Consider the following 17,514-nt stretch of genomic DNA (forward strand, 5'->3'; position numbering starts at 1 on the left):
TTGTAACTGAGACATCCACCTGTATCACCTGTATCACCAGTATCTCCAAAATCTTCTCCCCACCCGCCCACAGCTCCGCCCTCACCAACAAAGACCTGAACATGCAGCAGCAATGAGTCACTCAGTGGCTTTGATGCAACTTTCAGAGGCTGTACTGATCCTCTTTTTTAACTTGTTCTTTGTGTCTGTGAAATTATTGAGGGAGTGTGTGTGTGTGTGTGTGTGTGTGTGTGTGTGTGTGTGTGTGTGTGTGTGTGTGTGTGTGTGTGTGTGTGAGAGAGAGAGAGTCACTCTCTTTGAACAACCTGTTTCCCCCCCTGCAGCTTGGACTGATCTAACACAGATCTGAGTTGTCACACAATGGTTTTGTCCTGACATGTGACCTGCAGACCATCCACAAACCCTGGATGACATATGTTGACACATTTTTAAACAGAAAGTCACAATAATTCAGAGTATTTTCACAAGCACAGAGGAGCTACTGAGACACTAAAAAAGTAGCCCATTCAGCAACAAAATTAAAAAACAATTTACCTATTTGTTCCTAAAGGAATTGTTTAGTTTAGTTACTAATATTTAACAATTGACAGCTAAATAAAAGTTAAAAAATAAAGAATATTTTACAGGCTGAATTTCTGTAACTGACTGAGTTCAAACATGGGCTGAAGTCCTGTAAATGTGATCATTTCCAGCATCCAGAAAAACAGTAGACCGAATTCACGTTCAAGTAAGATTTCTTCCCAAGAAGGCCCTGTAAACGAAGACTTTTCTGGACCTGATATATTTGATTTTTGTTGAATAGAACTATTGTTAAATGAATATTATAATATATAACATTAAACACTCTCTGATAAAGTAAACAAAATTTCTCCTTTGTTTGCTAACTCATTAGATGATGGTCAAGAACACCTGAGTTGGAAAACAACTGGTTTGCAGTGAAGATTGAAGAAACACAAAATGTCATTGTTATATCAGTGCATGAAATGTAAGGCTTCAACCAGCTCTATGAAAAGGTAACAAATCCTCCTAAAGGGCCAGTTTACTTCATCATAACTGCTTGTTGGATGGTCCAGTAGCTTTTGGGGTCTGCATCTGAACATTTCTGGCACTTTTCTTTGCAAATTCATGGCTTTTTATGGCATTTTTTCCATCATGTATTCCATCATTCATAGTTCACAGCTTTCCACTTGCTTTGATGGCATCAAGGCATTTGTTGGTCAAAGCATGAGGCCATCAATTAAAACTACTGTATGTGCTGCAGCTTTTATTGATGGCACATTTAGTCTTCTTTTCGTGCCTTTTGGGTTTGTTTTGGTTTAATTACTTTTTAAATCATTTTATTTAGAATTTACAGTGCCTGCTTTAGGTTTTTTATCATGTTGGCGTCATTGAATTTCGGCTCCTTGTATTTTCTTTCAAGCAGTTGGGAGCATGCCAGTTCAATCACATTTTTCTGCTGTTGGTCACTGGATCACAGACCACTGCTGGAGGTTGAGGGCCTTGTCTAGGCACACCTTACGTGTATGTTGTGTGTTGAAGGAGACTGAATGTGTTTTCCAGCATGTTTAGGGTCCAAACCAATGATCATTAAACCCAGAACCCTTTTTTCAGGTCGATCAGGTCAACTCAACAGAACTTTTATCATCATGGACTAGTTTAGCACGAGCAAACAATTAAAACCATGAAGGTTGTCGAGAATTTTTGTGGGTTTTTTTGTAGTGAACATCACAGAGTTCCAAAAATGACAAATACCTAGAACTGAAGTACAAGCAAATCTGAATACAGAAAAAAATTCTAAGCTACAAAATATATAAATGAGGTGGTGACAAATAGTGAGAAAACTCCAAAAAGTTCAGTGTGAAATGTAGGGGGAACATTAACAACATATAATTCAACCCTCTTGCACTCCATCTTCTTAGTGATTGTGTTTTCTGTTCTTCCCTCACCCCATAACATTCATTGGGATGATCCACAGTTGTCAAGGTGTGTGTGTGCGAGAGTGTGGGGTGTTGTCTCTGCATAATATCATCTGGGTGAGGTGGTTGTCGGGTATGAATGTGTGTGTTCGTCTGTGTGAGTGTGTTTCGATGGGCCAGATGAACAACATTCCACAGAATAGACCAATCCCCACTCCTTGAAAAGCTATGGTGTGTGTGTGTCTGTGTGTGCGTTGTGATGTTTGCCTAAACAATGACATTCTTGACACAATACAGAGATTGAGAGGCTGATCAGTTACAAGGTGCCTGCTATCAGAAGCAATGTCAATGTTTTGTCCAAGGACATTTCAGTATGTGGACAGGAGGAAATTTGTTGGTTATATGAAGATTAAACCCATTTAAAAATAGTAAAATTAGTCTTACAAAAGCTAACAAGTAGGCTAGTTCAAATGAAATACAATAAGAATCTAATGATGTGATTTAAATGCAAAACTTGCATTACATATGAAAAATTAGGAAAAAGGTTTCCACAAAATGGCTGAAATATTGTGGAGAATTAGAAAGTTTGGATGCACTAACACTGATATGACTATTATCTGTCACTTATAGCATTCTGCCTGAGTCCTTAATGCTGTTCTCTGATTAAAAGTGCTTGAAAATGTGGACAGCAGCTTGGAGCACATTCCTGGAAGGGCTGATGGTTTATTAGTATAATTTTGAAATGACTCATTGATCCTCGTCATAATCCTGAAACAAGCTGTGATTTACTGTGAACAAAAATCAAACATGTCCATTGCCCAGAACATCAGTGAAAGTGCAAACATCTGACACTCGATCTTGAACAATGTTATAATCTACTGAAGAGGTATGGTTGAGAATCAGAAGCACACAGAGCATTGGTCCGGATCGAGCCTCGTGGTACACCTCGTTATTTAAAAGGCAAACTCAGGAAAAAAAGCGTGTTATGCCAGAAGCCAGATATGAGAAAAAAGAGAAAAAAAGAGAAATCAGATTTTTTTTCATGTCATGTTTTTAATATTTTGATATTCATTTTCTTTTTTATTGGGTGCAGTAGAAGATCTTCTTACTTAATCTACAAGTGGCATTGTTGTTATTGATTCACAATCTTAAAAGTGCACATTCTATACAATAAAATAAAATAAAATAATATTAAATAAACTAAATATTAACTAAAGAAAACTAACCTAAACCTAAACAACAGTGAAATGGATTAGAAGACAGCAGTGCCAGGGTGTCATTGTTGTGTGATGGATTTTGCCAGAGGTGAGTTATTGAACAGTCTGATTGCAGTGGGCAGGTGTGCACAGATGTGGGGCATTAAACAAAAATAAGAGACAGAGGGAGGCATTGATAGGAAGTAAAAAAGGGAGTGGCTATAGTCAGGCATCTAAAAATAGTCCCTGACTCAGCAGGTATTTAAATACTGACTGAGAGGAAGAGAAAAGCTATCAGTTTGCTGCCTGATGTCTCCTTCCACCAGCTGTCAGCGTCTCTTTTAGCTTCAATGCCTTTGTGTCTTTTGTGGTTTTTTAAATTTTTTTTAACCTTTTTGATGTGGAGGATAAAACTTTGTTAAAGTACATGTGTTTCTGACCTATAACAACAAATTAAATAAAGAATATACTCATTTGTAAGTGTGTAGCTCCGTTTATTGGATTTTGAAATTTTCATATCTAAAGTGGAAGGAGAGCTGATGATTCTGTTTCAGTATTTACTGTCACAATTACTCAAAACAGGTGACGCAAAGTTCCTATAATCCTTTCAAAAAAATTCTGTCAGAAAATTGGTTGATGATCGTGTGTTACAACACCGTAACTACACCTAACATCACACGCAGAACAGAGCTGCATGTCTGACACAGCAACATATAGGTTTACGATTGTCACCTAAAGGTGTTACCGGAAGTAATACCTCCAGGAATGAGTCCCGTCTGACAAGATCATTCATGGTTTCCTGATGTTGAGGGCAAGTTCAGCAGTGGCAGCATCTTTCCATGTAGCTTCGGTCATTCGGTTTGATTCTTTCTGCACTCAAATATAAATGTCATCTATTAGTGTATTGGGTCGCGTTACACACCAGTTAATTTGGTAGCACTCAACAGTGAGACCTTTCCCATCAGGGAATACTGTCATGTAACAGTGTGGTTGGTCCCAAATTTACATGTGTCCACTTTAATTTTCAATGCACATAGTTCATAGTATTATGCAGTGATTCTGTGCAATCACTGGACAACTGGATGACAAAAATCAAATGTCACAATATTTTCGACCAAATACCTCAATATCGATATTGTGACAGTGCTTTTACAAAATATTTACACAATGAGAATTCTGATAAACATCAGTAATGTGGATATAATGACTAAAATAAAGGCAAATAATAGAACAGCTAGAAAGTTATGTATTTTGAGAAAATGACACCGTTTCATTATAATGCAGCCTTTAAAACCAGGAAAACACAACACTTATGTTATCACATCATCTCAAATCTAAGAAAATATCCAGTCTTGTATTACAAAATCTACAGTATTTCAATATATTTCCCAGCCCTAACTAGCAGGATGATGAGTCACTGGGCATTCATGTGCATCTTTGGCTGAGTCAGAGTCAAACCTGCAACAGAGAGAGTGTACTACGACGTGTGACCTGGCAGGGCTTCACGTTGATCCTGCTGGCATTACTTTCTGTCCTCTGTTATTGGCACAGAGAAGATGATGAAGCAGTTTTTTTTCTTCCAGACATCATTTAAGGCTCTTATACGTTCAAGTTTATGTGCTATATTTTTTTCTATTTAGCTTTTGTAGATGTTAGGTGTGTGTCAAAGTGTGATTGACAGAAGTCATTCAGTTAACAGTTGTTAAATTTTTTTTTTTTCTAAGAAACAAAACAATGAAATGCACATCAACAGAACTTCGAAGGTGGAGTGAACTGCTCACGGCTGTTGTGTCTCTGCACCACACCTGTCAGGTCACGAGTCAGTCAAACAGCGTGGCAGTACCGTCATCTGCTTTTCCTGATATTCTGTCTATGTGGGTAACGCTCTTTTTCCACGTTCATGAAATACACTGTTGTTGTTGCTACTCGAGGCAAACGTGCAAAGTTCGCATTTAAATCCAGTCTGTTAAATGTTACAGTAGGATCACAGAAGGGAGAAAAATACTGCACAGAACATGTAGACATGACACAATCAAAACGTGCTTCTTAATCTTTAAGCCTTGTTGATCTCAATCTATGAAAAATAATCAATAAAGGACAATTAAGCAAACTGTGCTACATCCATATCAGTAAATTAAAACTAAAGAATCAAAGGACAAAATGTAATTTTCATAGAAAATAGATGCTGTGTGATCATGAACAGAGCACAGAGTTTGTACATTGTTGTCTATTTTCACTTTTAAGTCTCTCTAAAGACCTTACTAAAGGTACACAGTACATAATATTAATTAAAGTGTACATCAATTATGTGGGAAGGTGACAACACGCAAGTAAGTGTTATGATGTGTCACTGTAAAATAATGGCATGTTGTAAAGTAGAGCAGTAAATCCATTATCTTTATATTAAAATAGCATTGTTGTGTTTAAATAACCACTTAGTTTCGGAGGCCATGTTTAAAGCTGTGTTTGTTCTCTTTGAAATATTGTTATATTAGTTTCATCATGTTCCTTTGTGTGTACCCCGTGTACACATCAGTGGTCACATTGACCAGGCCGTGTTCAAGATGTGGGTATAAAACCTTCCAGTCCATCAGAGGGGTGTGCTTTCTGTCGTCATATAGAATATACCAATAAAAAAGAAAAACTGGAATACTAAAGTGGCAAAGGTATATGATCTAACCTTTGGCTGGATAAATGGCTGGATGAATATGGCTTTGTATTAACTGAAGTCTAAAGAAAGACTTTCAATATATATGTGAGGGTAAATCAATAGGTTTTGAGACTGCTGTTCATGTGTGCACTCCACCCCACGGCAGGTCCACTGCTCACAAAAACCTGTTTAACTCTGGAAATGATGACAATCAAGCGACGAAATTTGTATCATTTGCTCATTGGACGTCATGGTGCTGTGCTACGTGTGCACGGATGAGCAGCAGTCTCCGAACTTCTTGATTTACCCTTGTGCATAAACATATATATGTATCCACATATATACACACGTATATATATATACATACATACTGTATGTATGTATGTATGTATATATATATATATATATAGGGCACGGTGGTTCAATTCTGCTTTACATTCAACATACAAGGCCCGGTCTAATACTGATTAACATCAAAAATCAACTTGAATTGCTTTTTTTTTTCTTTTTTTTTTCAGACTGATCTATGAGGTCCAGCTGGACTGCATAGTGGAAGGATTCTCGTTGACGGTGAACATGCGTCCTGTCCTGAAATAATTTTCTATTTCCTCCAGTGAGCGACCGCGAGTCTCTGGGATGCACACGGCGTTGAAGAGCAGGCCGAAGACGGACACCACAGCGAATAACAGATAGGGCACAAACAGGCCGTACTTGTCCACCATGTGTGTGAAGGCATGTGTGAGTATGAAGGCGGTCAACCAGCCGACAGTGACACACAGACCGGAAGCCACGCCCCTAGCAACCAGTGGCAGCACCTCTGACATCAGCAGCCTAGTGATTGGGCCCCATCCCATGGCGTATCCTAGGAGACAAGCAACGATGTGATGACAAAGCAAACCAACCATTTTCAATTTCATGTTGTCATAACACATTAAAAGCATCAAATGTTATGTGCCGTGCTTTGTCAGGGCACAGTCACAGCATATCTTAGCAGGTTTATCAGACTCTTAATTGGCTAAAATTAGTAGACTTACGTTTTTCAAAAAAGGTAGTAAAATGAATTGTTTACTTTTTAGTTCTCATTATGTACAGATGAGATACATTTAGCACCCCATGACCATACTGATATTTGCCAGCTGCTCGGGGGAGTGAGCCAAGGGAGGGGCCTGAAAGAGGCCACGCCCACAGCCAAAGAGGAACAAATGAGGAACAAAGAAGGAACGGACAGAAAAGCATGAGAAAAAGGTCCTAGGAGAAGATGAGTATGTCGTCTAAGTAGACAAAAAACAAAATGCTTCAGAAAATCCCGAAGGACATCTTTCATCAAGCTTTGGGAAAACTGCAGGGGCGTTGGTGAGACAAAATGGCATGACCAAGTTTTCAAAATACTTAAAAAAAGGAGTCAGTGATATATTTCTCCATGGCCTCCTTTTCTGGTCTGGACAGGTTGTAAAGTCTACTGAAAGGCAAGGTGGCCCCTGGTAAAAGGTCGATAGCTCAGTCGTGAGGCTGATGAGATGGATGAGAGAGAGCCCGGTCCTTACTGAACACTTCACCAAGGTCATGATATTCCGGGGCAACCAGGGACGGATCTGGAGCGGACAAGGAAGAAGTGGTGGAACCGGCCACAGGTGGCTATCTCGGCCACCAGTGGGACAAGAAAAGACAACAGGAGTGACAAAAGGAACTCCAACCAACCAGTGGACATTAATGTCAAATGCCAAATATTGGAGCCCATCCCAGCTGACTTTGGGCAATGGTGGGGCACACCTTGGAGAGGTCAGGAGTCCAACACAAGGCCAACAGACATTCACACTCAAATTCCCACCAATTTTAAAGCATGATTAACCTTGCACACGTCTTTGGAATTGGGGAGGCAGCTGGTGCACCCAAAGAAAACCCAAAGAGGCCCAGTAAGAACATGCAAACTTCACACTGAAAGGCCCCAGCGACCAGGAGGTTCAAACCCAGAACCTTCTTGCTGTTAGGTGACGGTGCAAACCAAAAATCTGCACCTAATTTCATGGTGATCCATCCAATACTTGTCAACCTATTTTACTCAGAACCACAGAGGTCAACCGCATGGTGACGCAGGACGTTCATAAAACCGAGCAAGAATTAAAATCTTAGTGTCCAATAGTTCTTTGTAACTGATTCTGAGTGTCACCCCTGTAGAGCCTCGCTTTCAAAACTCACCAAATATAAACACTACAGTGCTGATGAGAGGGATGAGGCCTGCCGCGGTTTTGTGGCTCGCCTGTAAAGTAAAGTCATCATGAGGACTGCAGTTCAGAGCGGTGAGGTTTGGGGGAGCAGGACCTGGAGCACATGGTGTGGTGTGTGAGATCATAGTCAGAGTCAGAGTGGACAGAAACATCAGCATGCTTGACGTATACAGCAGGGCTTTGCGTCCTGCCTTGTCCATCAAACTGGCTGACATGACAACGGAAAAGAGGCGGACCCCACCCACTATGGCGGCATCATACCTGACAGATACAGAACAGGGATAAGTGAGTAACTTGAGTCAACAGTGAGCAAAGCAAACAGTTTCAAGAACAAGATTCAGAACCAATTGAAAATTCATGACTTGCAAAGTGATTGTGACTATTTAGTATTTAAATAATCTAATAAACTTTGTTTTCTGTCTGAAGCACATTTCATACGAGCACTGCAAGCAGCAAAATTTACTACAGAAAAAAAAAAAGATACACAACCTGGGCTCCAGGGAGACTTTGCTCTCTGCAAAGATGGGCTCCAGGTAGACCATAATGGGTGTGATACCCGTCATCTGCTGCAGGAAACGCATCACCACTGAGATAAGGATTGGCCGGTAGTATATGGGTTTGGCCAGCTGGGACAATGTGATTTTAGTCTGTTTGTTGATGCTGTGCTGCATTGGTAGAGAGAGACAAGACGACACAAACATACATCTACGTTGCTTTCATAACTCCTGTAGGATGTACAGTATATCACTGAAGTCAGCGAGAGTATAGAATGATGTCATCCTTCTCACATTTTAAACTTTCAAACGTCATTGTGCCTATACATTTCATCTCTTGAACCCAAATTGTAGTGCTGCTTGTCTTTTACCTGTATGGCACTGAGCTCGATGTATGTGTCATAGTGACGTCCTCTAAGCCAGCGGAGGGCCTTCTCAGCCTGGTGCTCTCGTCCCAGGTAGAGGAGCCTCCTGGGGGACGAGGGCATGAATGCCATCAGTACAACCATGAGCAGAGCAGGTACCTCCCCTGCAATTGCCAGCCACCGCCATGGTACCACCAGAGCTGTACATCACCGTGTAAAGCAAGAGAGTAGGAACAAATATTAAGCCAGTTAATAGCAAAATGCACAACATACAAATTCAATACGAGTTCAGAAATACAAGATGAATGAATAGAGGTGTTTCTTCAGATCTGACCCTTGCAGAAGCAACTATGTCATATAACAGCCATCTAATCTGTATCTGAGAAAAAATATGAAATATGAAAAATAGGCATGTTCCTACCAAAGGCATAGAGCACCAGGGACCCGAACACAGCTGTGATCTGAGGGCATGAGCCGAGTGCTCCTCTCACCGCTTGGTGAGAGATCTCTGAGATGTAAACCTGTGACACAAACACACATAAGACATATGCACAGTCCCATGAGCACATACAGTACGAGTTCAGGCAAAAGACGGTGAGATATATCATATAGTGTCCCCAAAAAGTACAAGTATTTGGACCTCTTAAGCCACACTCAAAAATATATGTTTTTCATTGCATTAGATCACAGAGACTTCACTTAAAATCACAGTTACAAAGTCTTCCTATTTCCAGTGGTAATGGTTGTTGATCTGTGTTACGGCCAGCAGTCTTTGTGTGTGAGGGCACCTCTCCCCAGGTACGGCCTCCACTCAGCTGGGTGATTGGCCCGGGCCATCAGGGGCCCGATGTAGGTTATATAACCCTGGAGCAGCCTGTGATGGTAGCCAGTGGGTCATTTGACAGCTTACAGACTGCATGTTGTAACATCCTATTTTTTAATAACTACCTGATTAGTGATTGTGGAGTCGGTTAATCACTGAGTTTAGTTGGTTTAGCTGCTGTTTGTTGTGTATTTATTTTGAATTAAATCCCTGAGTTTAATCCTGACATTCACTTTTTTTGGCTTCTTTTTATTTACCCCTCATCTCATAGTTGCTGTTTGTTTTGTTTTGTTCATTTTTGAATCCCTGAGTTTCACCCTTTTTATTTACCCCTCATCTTCTCGCTCTAGAGCAATCCTTGCTGCTGTTTCTCACCCGAGTTTCATGATCTTATAATATGTGATCCAATCCGCAGCTGGATTTTCCAGATTCTGCCAGTATGCCTTGTTTTATGAATTTAAGACCCAACTCTGGAAGGTTAAGGATTGAGATTTTTTTTCTAAGTAGGCTTCTTTGTGCAAACACATAATCCTTGATCTTCTTGGCACTCAGTGACATGATCCAATCAGAAGAGATTCTTTTTTTTGGCCATTTAGAAAACTCTGTTCATGCTTTCTTAAGTGAAAACTGGATTTCTATATTTCAGAAGGAAGTAACTGGATTTCCAGGTATTGTAAATTATGACACAAATGACAAGATATATATATATATATATATATTTTTTTTTTCAAGTCTTTGTAACTTACAGGAATGGAGGCTGCGGTCATTCCCCCAGCAAGACCTGTAAGGAAACGGCCCAGATGGAGCATCCACAAGTCTGCAGCTCCTCCCAGCAGCATGTACCTGAGACACACATATTGAAGAGAAGTAGACTAAAGAATGGGCTTCCCCAAGGCTCTGTCCTTGCCCCAGTGCTGTTTGACATCTACACCGCTGACATGCCTGCTGGTGAGTGCTCACAATACACCCAAGCCAACGGCTCAGCCATTGGATTTGCTGATAAATCTTTCAGCGTGATGGAGAACACCCTTGAGGAGGACAACTCATCGCTGAGCCAGTACTTCCAAAAATAGCACTTAAATCTGAGCCTTCCCAAGACAGTATGCCCTGTATACCATCTTCCAAACCGATGTGCCGACACCACGCTGAGCATCAAACTCAATGGCACCAACCTCGGTGCCTCGGCGTCATACTTGACCGACGCCTCATGTTCAATTCATGCATCAAACAAGCTGCTGCCAAGACCGCTGCCCACGTAAACCTCCTGAATTGACTTGCTGGCACTGGATGGGGTGCAGATTTTACCACCCTACGCACCTCAACCCTTACATACTCCACCCCTGAGTATACTGCACCTGTATGGAAGCATAGCAGGCACACAGCCACCACTGATATTGTGCTCAACAACGACATGAGGCTAATCAGTGGAGCCCTACCATTAACTCCTGTTGAGTTCCTCCCCATACTGTCTGGCCTCCCATCTGCAAACTTCCTGACATTAAAGCTGGCCTGCAAAAGTGAGTCAACAAGCCTGATTCCCTCACCTGTTGACTAAACCAACCAGAGACTCACATGTAGACACTTCTCTACTGAAATGGGGAGACTCTTTACCATGAGCCCTCCACACCCTGGTAGGATCCTTAATTCCTGGAACAAGCAATGGTCTACTTCAACATCCACGTTGAAGAAGTTCATCCACTCTCCCTCAAGCAATCCTCCTGGTGTGACCTACCACACGATACCTAGGTCAACCTTAACAGGTTCACCTGGGCAATACCTTCGCTCTGGAGTTACTAACACCCCACTCTATCTGCACAAGATTGGAGTATCTGCCACTGATCTTTGTGAATGTGGGAAACCACAAACTGTCGAACATCTCATCAATGAATGATATTCAAATCACCACAAGGAGTCAGCGGCCTAATTAATAATTGAAACAGTAGTTGAAAACACAAATACCACATTTCCCTCTGAAGTCCAGTGAAGTAAATATATAAAGTGACATAATATAATAATATTTAAGTTCCGCAATGTATTTAGTTTCAACCCAGCACAGCTATCAGAACACAGTTTGAAGACTGCATGCTGTTACTGAGACCCACCCTATAGTAGAAGGCACGGCTGACATCATGATGCTCAGCTTCCGCCCAACCAAGTCGTTGAGCAGCATGGCCCCCAGCCCCTCGGCCGCTGCACCCAGTGAGTAGATCGATCCAAACCAGGCGGCCTGCTCTGCGTCCATCTTGAGCCGGGGGTCGGCATCCGAACTCTTGAACTTCGGGAGGACGGGAGACGGGTAGACCAGAGAGTAACCAAAGCTGAAGTTCCCCAGGACTGCCGAGAATACGGCCAGGTACAGTTTGGAGTTATTAATCTAAGACAAAGGGGTGTGGAAGAGTTAAAACATATGTAGTTAAGTTAAAGCCAAGTTCAATTGTAGGTGGAGTGGAAAGATTTCAGTGCTTTTGTAGGAACACTTTAGATGCCAGGGAAGTCTGTTAGGATCCCAATGCAGCTGATAATTTCCAACTAGCCACTGGATCTTGAAAAAACTGTTTCTCATTGCTTGCCCCACAACATTGGTAATAAAATACAAATCATGTATTGTTTTTTTTGTCAGTCTTTGGGCCTAACAAAGGTTGCTCAAATGTTTTTTGTGAAATCAGGTCATTCCTTGTCACAATAAATCGGACAGTAATCCCTAAACAGGAAATGTAGAATTTAGCTGTCTTTCTTGGTTTAGATTAAACAAAACAATCACGAGATTTTTGGATGCATTAAAATTAGTGAGCAGGTTCCAACCGTGGATTGAGATGATGGTGGTCTTCCGTTCAGCAGTGGAGCCTCTTCATCCATGTCTGCAGCAGTCTGATGTTTAAAAACAGCCCTGATCAGAGGTGATACAGTCATATAATAGCATCTGGCTAAAAACAGCCAGATCAAACGACATCTAAATCCGCCAAAGTCCACCTTGTTCCAGTAAACCTCGACCACAAAGAAGTTGCAAACAAAGAATTGAAAAAAAAAGTAGACAAACTGATTAAATGTAAAAACGATTTGCTTTAAAAACAGTCATTACTACCTTGTCAGCGGACCGCATGCAGTTGAGGGATTTAAAACACGACCAAGCCAGCCCCCAATGTAGTTTGTGGTACCGATATATACTAGGCATTACGGTAATAGCGTGGAAGCCCTGATTTCAAAACAAAAGCACGGTTCCAGTGAATGCGGTGGGATATGAACAGAGGATGAAAAGCATAAAAAGATTATTCAGAGTTTGAATGTGACAATAAAAGCGCTTTAAAATGTCCAATGGACTAAATTGTCTCTGAATTCAGATGAGAATCATACTTTCCACCGACCAATTTTAAGTGATATTGATCGTAGACGATCTTAATATGTCACTCAGGCCTTATCAACGTATTTTGGTAGTCCTCTAAAATGTCAAATATAAGCAATATGCCCTCAGATTTCAGACAGATATTAAAAGGAAACCTGTTTCCACAGACCAATACCACTTCAGGATGCTGGTAGATCACTTCAATGTGTCACTCAAACAATATCACGTCATTCTAGTTCGGATTTTCAAAATTAAAGCCCTCTAAAATATCTCAAAAAAAGCTACATTCCTGCTGATTTGAGATTAATATGTGAAGGAAACTCCCTGATTCCACACACCAAAATAATAGTAGACCACCTCAATGTGTCACTCAAAAAATATCAAGCCATTCTAACGTGGGCTTTAAAATGTAAAGCCCCCCAAATGGCCAGATATGAGAATGCCTGTGATTTCAGATTGATAAAAAAGAAAACTTCCTGTTTTCACAGAATCATTGCATTTCAGGATGATAATAGACCATCTCAATGTGTTACTCAAAAAATATCAGGTTATTCTGATGTGGATTTTCAAAATGAAGACAGTATGAAGTTATTTTTGTATTTTGTCTTTATTATGTAAGCAAAAACAAAAGGTTTTGAAAGCAAATTTTCCACACTGCATCAAAAATCGAATTTGTCAGTAAAAATATATGAACTGACAATAAAATTATTTGCATTGCAAACAATTGTTAGTTTTGGACACAGAATTTGCTTATGAAGCGAGAATTTTTGGTTGCAAAGCAAAACTTTTGTTTGGAATCAAAAACGTATTTGTTTGCAAGAAGTTTCTATCAGTAGTTTGACTTCCACACAGGATGGCTGTAGACAAATATATATATACACACAGACGGGCATACATATATAGAACATATATATACATACATGTAATATCCAACTAAATTTATCATAAAATGATAAAGATGTTAAAGCTGTCAGTCATCTGTAAACCCCTTTGAACTGCTCTCACCTATACTTTGGTGATCTTTGATTTATGGTGCTCCACTTGTGCTTAGCAATCCTCACAGGGTTTTACACTCAACATACAACACTCAGTCTTAGACACTTAATATTGACTGTTACATATTGACCTCCAAAAAAAATAAAATAAATACATTTAAAAAAAAAAATCACTTTTCAGGCCTGTTATAGGGAAACTTCATTTTTTTAAATACATTTTTGTAACCAGAGTGATCTATGAGCTTCAGCTGGACTGTGGAGTGGATTGACTCCGGCCGATGGTGAATGTGCGTCCTGTCCTGAAATAATTTTCTATTTCCTCCAGTGAGCGACTGCGAGTCTCTGGGATGCACACGGCGTTGAAGAGCAAGCAGAGGACGGACACCACAGCGAATAACAGATAGGGCACAAACAGGCCGTACTTGTCCACCATGTGTGTGAAGGCATGTGTGAGTATGAAGGCGGTCAACCAGCTGACAGTGACACACAGACCAGACGCCACGCCCCTAGCAGCCAGTGGCAGCACCTCTGACATCAGCAGCCAAGTGATTGGGCCCCATCCAATGGCGTATCCTAGGAGACAAGCAACAATGTGATGACAAAGCAAACCAACCATTTTAAAGGAGATGTTATCATAATACATTAAAAGCATCAGATATTATGTTCATTGTCTCCTGTCCTGGGTAACATTAGATGTTAAGATTCTTCTAATTGGTTAATTGGTGGGCTTCAGAGGTGCTGGATGTGGATTTTGTTTCCATTTGACAGAACCATTCTAACCTAATGCAAAGTGTTGCCCCTTTTATTGCTCCTTTTTGTCTGTCACACTGCTAACATACTGAGTTGATTTTAAATGGCAAAACGTAGAAATCCAAAGCACCAAGTACCAAAGTCCAAACTACACTGGCTGTCTGATATATAGTGGGTGACATGAGACAAACTGTATTTCGAGCACGTTTCATCACTTGATTTATAATTGTTTAACATTTATAAAGTAAAATTATATTCTTGTTATGTATTTGGTCCATCAAATGTCAAATACTAAATATTGGAGCCCATCCCAGCTGACTTTGGGAGATGTTGGGGTATACTTTGGAGAGGTACACAAGTCCTTCCCAGGGCCATGAACTGACCTAGCACACATGTCTTTGAACTTGGGGAGGAAGTTGGTGCACTCAAAGAAAAGCGGCACATGGAGAACATGCAAACTCCACACAGAAAGGCTTCAGCGACCTGCAAGTTTGAACCCAGAACCTTGTTGCCGTTAGGCGACGGTGCAAACCACTGCAGCTCCTGGTCTATTTCATGCTGTTCGATATTCAAGTAACTCTGCAGGTTTTTTCAAACAACTAAATAAGCATTCATTCTGAGAAAATAAAACACGTGCAGAGGTTCTTTGTTCATAAGCAAACGTATTGTGTGATTAAAATTCTGACCTGCAAGTGGCACAAGATGAAACTTCAACAAAATTATTACAAGTTATTCTGTGAAGGCTTTAAAAATCTGCACCAAATTGGTGATCCATCCAATACTTGTCAACCTATTTTACTCAGAACCACAGAGGTCAACCACATTGCAGTGCTAGAGGAGAAGCCAGGCGATCATAAAAGATTCATTATCTTAGTGTCATGTCAATCCATCCAATAGTTCTTCGTAACTGACCCTCAGTGTCACCCCTGTAGAGCCTCGCCACTGACATAACTAAAAAGTCAGGAAGCATGGATTATCAATAAAATTAGCTGCTTTCAAAACTCACCAAATATAAACACTACAGTGCTGATGAGAGGGATGAGGCCTGCCGCGGTGTCGTGGCTCGCCTGTAAAGTAAAGTCATCATGAGGACTGTAGTTCAGAGCGGTGAGGTTTGGGGGAGCAGGACCTGGAGCACATGGTGTGGTGTGTGAGATCATAGTCAGAGTCAGAGTGGACAGAAACATCAGCATGCTTGACGTATACAGCAGGGCTTTGCGTCCTGCCTTGTCCATCAAACTGGCTGCCACGACAACAGAAAAGAGGCGGACCGCACCCACTATGGCGGCATCATACCTGACAGATACAGAACAGGGATAAGTGAGTAACTTGAGTCAACAGTGAGCAAAGCAAACAGTTTCAAGAACAAGAGCGATTTTGACCTAATTAATAATCCATGATTTGCAAAGTGCTTGTGTTAGATAAATCATCAAACAAGCTTTGTTTACTGTCTGAAGCACATTTTATACAAGCAAAGATGCACAACCTGGGCTCCAGGGAGACTTTGCTTTTGGCAAAGATGGGCTCCATGTAGATCAGAATGGGTGTGATACCCGTCATCTGCTGCAGGAAACGCATCACCACTGAGATGAGGATTGGCCGGTAGTATATGGGTTTGGCCAGCTGGGACAATGTGATTTTAGTCTGTTTGTTGATGCTGTACTGCATTGGTAGAGAGAGACAAGACGACACAAACATACGTATAATTTGCATTTATAAGCGGGGGGGAAATTAAAAGACCTGCGAAAAACATAAATTAGTTTTGTGGCGGGTCCCGTTATTTTAACCAGGCTACATATATATACCGTATATTTCATCTCTTTAACTCAAATGTTCCACTTTACACATTGTAATGCTGCTTGTCTTTTACCTGTATGGCACTGAGCTCGATTTGTGTGTCATAGTGACGTCCTCTAAGCCAGCGGAGGGCCTTCTCAGCCTGGTGCTCTCGGCCCAGGGACAGGAGCCTCCTGGGGGACGAGGGCATGAATGCCATCAGCACAACCATCAGCAGAGCAGGTACCTCCCCTGCAATTGCCAGCCACCGCCATGGTACCACCAGACCTGTACATCACCGTGTAAAGCAAGAGAGCAGGAAAAAAAGAGAGAGTTGTCTTATCTTTTATATTTGGAGATAATTTTATCTGAATTTGAGAAGCAGGACCACACCTCAAACACTAACCTTCCTGACATGAGTCTATAAATACCAGCCCAGTCTGCATACCTGTCTGCTCTTGCTGTACACTCATCACAATCTCCAAGACCTGCACAACGCTTAGTCATCACTGTTCTCTTGGGAAGGCTTTTATTGGGGATCTGAGAGGCCTGAGAGCCACAGTGGGTTCTCAATCAAGCCTTCCCCAAACCGCAGTCCCTTGCCAAGCTCCATCGTGTTTTACCAGATCATAATCAATAAACACTGTTAACACTTAATAGAGGTGGTGGTCCTTGCTCATCAAGTATCACTGAAAGTATCACAACATGACTCAAAATTGTTTATATTGAACCAGGTAATAGCAAAAGTACACCACTAAAATTTTAAATTGGCACTGAAATGCAAGATGTACGAACAGTGGTGTTTCTTAAATGCTTCTCAAAGCTATCTATGCAACACTTTTGGTATATTCCTACCCAGAGCATAGAGCGCCAGGGCCCCGACCACAGCAGTGATCTGAGGGCAGGAGCCAAGAGCTCCTCTCACCCATTTGTGGGAGATCTCTGAGATGTAAACCTGTGACACAAATACACAAAAGACATTCG

At 41.1% G+C, this 17,514-nt stretch overlaps 2 protein-coding genes across 2 annotated transcripts; both read right to left on the bottom strand.

The window, feature by feature from the left end:
• Nucleotides 1-6,182: 6,182 nt before the first annotated feature.
• Nucleotides 6,183-12,547, bottom strand: LOC138627570 (solute carrier family 2, facilitated glucose transporter member 6-like). The gene is made up of 8 exons (XM_069709994.1): nucleotides 12,472-12,547; nucleotides 11,772-12,043; nucleotides 10,416-10,512; nucleotides 9,268-9,367; nucleotides 8,853-9,046; nucleotides 8,477-8,652; nucleotides 7,959-8,248; nucleotides 6,183-6,624 (listed from the first exon to the last, which is right to left on the bottom strand). Exons 1-8 carry the CDS (start codon nucleotides 12,523-12,525, stop codon nucleotides 6,287-6,289), a joined length of 1,521 nt encoding a protein of 506 aa, XP_069566095.1. The 5' UTR covers nucleotides 12,526-12,547; the 3' UTR covers nucleotides 6,183-6,286.
• A 1,607-nt stretch (nucleotides 12,548-14,154) lies between these two features.
• LOC138627601 (solute carrier family 2, facilitated glucose transporter member 6-like) lies at nucleotides 14,155-17,497 on the bottom strand (the record flags this gene model as incomplete). The annotated part of the gene is made up of 5 exons (XM_069710040.1): nucleotides 14,155-14,577; nucleotides 15,761-16,050; nucleotides 16,241-16,416; nucleotides 16,625-16,818; nucleotides 17,386-17,497. Coding segments are annotated over 5 exons (1,101 nt in total), but the record flags the coding sequence as incomplete, so codon positions are not given.
• Between the last annotated feature and the right edge of the window lie 17 nt (nucleotides 17,498-17,514).

The sequence above is a fragment of the Brachyistius frenatus genome, unplaced genomic scaffold (genome assembly GCF_029030835.1).
Source record: "Brachyistius frenatus isolate BFR_SWC_R1_liver_20210118 unplaced genomic scaffold, ASM2903083v1 Contig_88, whole genome shotgun sequence".
NCBI lineage: Eukaryota > Metazoa > Chordata > Actinopteri > Embiotocidae > Brachyistius > Brachyistius frenatus.